Source organism: Micropterus salmoides, unplaced genomic scaffold (genome assembly GCF_014851395.1).
Source record: "Micropterus salmoides isolate LMB-PRFRI ecotype aquatic unplaced genomic scaffold, ASM1485139v1 Ms_hic_scaffold_22, whole genome shotgun sequence".
Classification (NCBI taxonomy): Eukaryota; Metazoa; Chordata; class Actinopteri; order Centrarchiformes; family Centrarchidae; genus Micropterus; species Micropterus salmoides.
This window is the reverse complement of record NW_024041373.1, coordinates 9,589,466-9,594,730: the sequence shown is the minus strand read 5'-3', so window position 1 is coordinate 9,594,730 and position 5,265 is coordinate 9,589,466. Positions and strand designations below refer to the sequence as shown.

General features: G+C 42.3%; 1 protein-coding gene across 1 annotated transcript; it reads left to right on the top strand.

Annotated features, from left to right (window-relative positions):
- Nucleotides 1-404: 404 nt before the first annotated feature.
- On the top strand, nt 405-4,804 carry gpr137ba (G protein-coupled receptor 137Ba). The gene is made up of 7 exons (XM_038737460.1): nt 405-1,084; nt 2,434-2,483; nt 2,628-2,850; nt 3,236-3,382; nt 3,626-3,754; nt 4,028-4,149; nt 4,276-4,804. Exons 1-7 carry the CDS (start codon nt 710-712, stop codon nt 4,388-4,390), a joined length of 1,161 nt encoding a protein of 386 aa, XP_038593388.1. The 5' UTR covers nt 405-709; the 3' UTR covers nt 4,391-4,804.
- Nucleotides 4,805-5,265: the final 461 nt, after the last annotated feature.

The window sequence follows — 5,265 nt, the reverse complement described above, 5'->3', positions numbered from 1 at the left end:
TATAAGATATGATTAAAAATCTTTTATTATTAATTGACTTGTGTGAAGCTACTATTGCAAACAACTTCTAGTTTATATAGTAGTATAATAGTTTTTCTGTCTATCTTTTTGGGCCTTTCGCCTTTATTTGACAGTTTACAATGAAGTGAGACAGTGAGAACCAGGAACACTAAGACTGCAGTAGGCTTCATGGTAGTGTCTAGGCTTTTTCATGCACCTTAATAAAATGAAAGTAAACATCTAACAGCTCCCAGCTGCTCTCTTGGGATCAGCGCTGTGGTGGGAAGCCCCATCGCAGGGTTAAAGGTAAAGTAGCGTGCGTCAGCTGATGCGTAGCGTCACGTAAGGAGCGCGGGAGGGTGGGGGGCAGGAGGCTGGTCCTCTCACTGAGCTCCTGGCTGCAGCTCTCTGCAGCTTCCTGCCCGCTGCTGCTCCTGACAAACGGCTCGTTCTCATCACTGATCATGTGCCTCGGTCTCTGGCTGTCTCTGGCTCTGCAGCAGGAAGTTAGCCTTGTTTTCTTCCCCTTGCTTTTCTTCCCTCCCTCTTCCTGACAGCCCCAATCACACCCGTATTTTCTTCCTATTTTTTGCCGCGGCTCTCACCTCTCCTCTGCCCGCAGCGAGAGCCGAGAGAGACCGGCGGCGAACACCGGCAGAGGCCGCTCCGCTCTCTCCTCCACCCCCCCTCCGGGCCGGGAGCGCAGGTCATGGAGGCCCCGGAGAAGGAGCCGCTGCCGATGGACAAGCCCCTGCCTCTGCCTACCTTGAGCCCGGCCGTGCCTCCCTACGTCACTTTGGGCCTGACGGTGGTCTACACCGTCTTCTACTCCCTCCTCTTCATCTTCATCTACGTCCAGCTCTGGCTGGTCCTGCGGTACCGACACAAGCGCTTCAGCTACCAGACCGTGTTCCTGTCCCTGTGCCTGCTGTGGTCGGCCCTGCGCACCGTGCTCTTCTCCTTCTACTTCAGAAACTTTGTCACAGCCAACACTTTGGGGCCCTTTCTCTTCTGGCTGCTCTACTGCTTTCCTGTGTGCCTCCAGTTCTTCACACTCAGCCTCATGAATCTTTACTTTGCGCAGGTGAGTGACCGGGCTTGGGTGTTGTTGATACTATCAGGGGGTGTCATGTAGTGTGTCACGGATCAGCACCTGTTTCGTTGTAATGTCAGAAGTTATTATAATTTCACTTTTATGTTTGATCCTCGTTGTGCAGAATAACACACGTACACAGCTTGACAGTTTATAGATATAAAGTTTATAGATTTTTCAAGGAGGCCACATACTTTATTTAACAAGGCAGTTGTTTTGGTTGTTGGTTGCTGTGAAAAAAAACTTATTAGACATTAATTATTACTTTTATATGTCATAAACATAGACAGGGTAATGAAACACTCAGGAGGGGATCTTTAAACATACACTGACCCCTTGTGAACCAGTGGGTTGAAACCTTTTGGCATTGTGCTACCATGGGACAAAATATAAAATGGCTTCCAGTAATAACGTGAAATTGTACAAGATCATTTAGAGATGATAATCAAATGATAATGTTTTCTCATTATTGAATAATCTGTCAGTATTTGTTTCAGTTAATGAATCAATAAATTGCCTTGTGTGAATGAAAGAAAGTGTAAATGGTCCATCACATGCTCCCTGATCTTAATGTGGCATTTTTTTAAAAGTCTGACTTTGTCCTACCAACAGTCAATGATTTTCCAGAGAACCAGCGAATGTTTGACCTTTTTGCTTGTGAAGGGATTACCTTGTTATCAAAATTGTTGACCATTCATTTTCTGTTAATGAACTGACCATCTCAGCTATAAATAAGCATATTTTTCTTTGACAATCTAAGACAACACTGATTATGTATTATTTAATTTTTGTTTTAGAGTTGTATTTATGTGCCCTGTGCTTTATGTGTGCTAAATGTATGCATCCCACTGCCTCATAACCAATTGCCCCACTTGGGACATATAAGGTTATTAATTGACTGATTGATTGACTGAATATTAACAGCACCTGATAGGACTATCCAGTGAATATTACCTGTTGCTGTCTGTTTAACACACACTCATTCAGCTCCAAAATGCAATGCAGTGAGTCATTCCTTCACCTGCTGATTTAATCCAAATATCACAAAATAGCTTCTCTGGCCACTGCCTAAAGCTTATTTTTAGCATAATCCTCTTGTGCAGATCTGAGTCACAGTTTCGAGTTGACAGTGTGGCACGAAGCATTACACGAGGAACTGTGCTGTGTGACCAGTGTGTATCTGAAGTCAAAAGCTCTGCTGTGTTCAACTGCGTGGTTCCTGTTTCACGAGAACGTCTTTTTTTTTTTTGAAAAGAAAGAATGCAGAAGTGAAAAATGGGCTGCAAAAATAGCCTGATGCATTTGCATAAATTAGGATTTGTTTTTTTTTTATCCCACAGGTTGTTTTCAAGGCGAAGTCGAAGTATGCACCAGAGCTTTTGAGATACAGGTAAGATCAGCCAGTGACCCTTAGTAGAAGGGGATCGTGCATTTACTAGATTTCATTTCCATTAAATAATATTTTTCTATTCATCTGGCTAATAAAAAATAAAATTTTTTGGGCTTAATATGTTTCTCGTTTCCTGACCCACAGGCTGCCGCTATACCTGCTCTTCCTGTCCATCAGCCTGGTGTTTCTTGTTGTGAATTTAGCATGTGCCCTGCTGGTGAGGATGTCCTCCGCAGAAGCCCACACCATTGTGCTAGTGAGGGTCGCAATCAACGATACACTTTTTGTCCTGTGTGCCGTCTCACTCTCCCTGTGTCTTTACAAGATCGCTAAGATGTCACTGGCCAACATTTACCTGGAATCCAAGGTGAGAAGTCCTCCCCTGCCCTGTGTAGAAATCCAATCTGAATAGTTGTGCTTACACTCTCTGGGATCAACAGAATAAAAGATTTGTGTGAAGATCTCTCCTCCAAATTTATGCTTTGTACATAGTGACTGCAGCACAGTGTCATTCTTGTGCATTGCTGGTTGTACTGGGGTGCATTCACAAGCTCGAATCAAGCACAGTTGGGTCGGCATATTTATTTTTTTCATTTATGTCCTTTAACACTGACCCAAAGAATGACAGGTACTGATCTACTGCTTTGAACAAGTACAGCTGTTCTATAGGATTTGTAATCAGATTATGTCAGACATCCTCATGAAGACAGACTAATGTGTAACGTCTTATTGCAACTCTTCAAACTGTGCAGGGGACGTCAGTGTGCCAGGTGACAGCAGTAGGAGCCACCGTCATCCTCCTGTACTCATCCAGGGCCTGCTACAATCTGGTCGTCCTGGGACTCTCTAACAAGAGTATTAACTCCTTTGACTACGACTGGTACAACGTTTCAGACCAGGTGAGCCACTAGAGGTCATAATGCCTTAAGATTTATTCATTCATGTGAAAAGAACACACTTTGGTTGACTGTTCAGACTAGTTGATCAGGTGTAATGAATGTGATCTACCTTCTTTAAATTCTTGCTCAATTCTTCAGCAGACACAACCTCAACCTTATTGGAGGTGGTATGATTATACAGTTTCCTCCATCTCTGGGTAAAACTGCAGGCTGTTGGAATAGTGAACGCGTTGTGTTTTTCAGGCAGATTTACAGTCGACTCTGGGCGACGCCGGCTACATCGTCTTTGGAGTGATCTTGTTTGTATGGGAGCTGCTCCCCACTTCTCTCGTAGTTTTCTTCTTCAGAGTTCGGCAGCCGAACCAAGACAGGGTGAGTCAGCAATTACCCTAATCCAGCGGCTTCCAAACTGGGGGTCATGATAATGTGGTTCTGCTTCTTCTGAATTACTAGACAATTTTGCAGTTTCAGAAAATCATTGTTTGGTTACACTGCTCATGAGGATGCAAGTAAATATTGCTTTATTTTAAGGGGTCATAAGCAAATTATGTGAAACACAGTCAAGAGGTTTTTATAATGTAAGAAATTACTGTTGTTGCTTACTATGATGCCTTATATTTACTGTCTTGTTTGCATGTCCTGCAGAGTGGCTCTGGGCTTCCTGGTCATGTCTTCTCCTCTAGGTCTTACTTCTTCGACAACCCACGGCGTTATGACAGCGATGATGACCTGGCATGGAGCGTCATGCCTCAGAACATTCAAGCCAGGTAAAAAAACCCCAAAACAAACCAACACCATGATCTAATCGCAGAAACACTGCACATGAAGTTGGAATGTGGCAAAAGATAGAGAGGTAATATGGCTTATTTTAATGTGTGCATTTGATTCTCCAGTCTGGCTGCTGACAGCTATGAGTGGGGGAGCCAAAGCAGCGGCATCGGTGCCTACATCGGAGGGGACGACAGTTGTCACCTCCCTCTTCCTCCAGAGGAGCTAAGCCATTACTGACAGGAGTTCACAGTGACTCCTGCTGACCTGTGGCATTGTTTTTTATTGTATATTTTTGCACGGTCTCTCTTTGTGACTGAGGCACATGGGGCTGAACGCAGCCCCTCCACTCGATACATTCAATTTTCTATTTAGTCTAGAGAAGCAGGACTAACCGACTTTTCTCTCTGCCAGTATATGAAGGTCCACTGGACATTAATTTTGCACACTCCTTGTACAAAGTATGATCTAATTTTTGACTTAAAACATCTTCATTGTATAGTTTATATTGAATACTGCTTAATATATTTCCTGACATTTGTAATATGTACTGTATTAATATTTTATGTACTATGTTCTTTTTTCATACAGATTTGTTTATATAGAGGAGGTATTCATTTAATTCATATTAAAATTTGTAAGTGTTGTGATAAATGCAGTTACATTTCTTTTGTCACCATTTTAAAAACATGTGACCGTCAAAAGTTTTCATTATATTCATAAATCCAATAAAACGGTCTCATTCTGAGAGCGGGAGAGGAATAATTTGAATTGAATTGAATTACAGAAAAGAAAAAAAAAAAAAAAAGGTTAATACCAGGGCAGAGAAGTTAACTGTTTCCTGTATGAGTCCCATCCTTTCAGACAGCAAGTACACTACCATATTTGTACTTATATCAGATTATGTATATTGATTTCTTTTCCAATCCCTATTTTTCAAGCCACATTGCATCACTACACAGATTACTTGTGTATGTGACAAATACATCTCTGAATCACACCACTTAAAAGTGTACACACATATTTACATTAAAAGTTATCTTACATGATCACTATAATAAAATGCTTACTGACTTCTAGTAATAATGACCACTGCATGACTCCGGTGGCCCGGA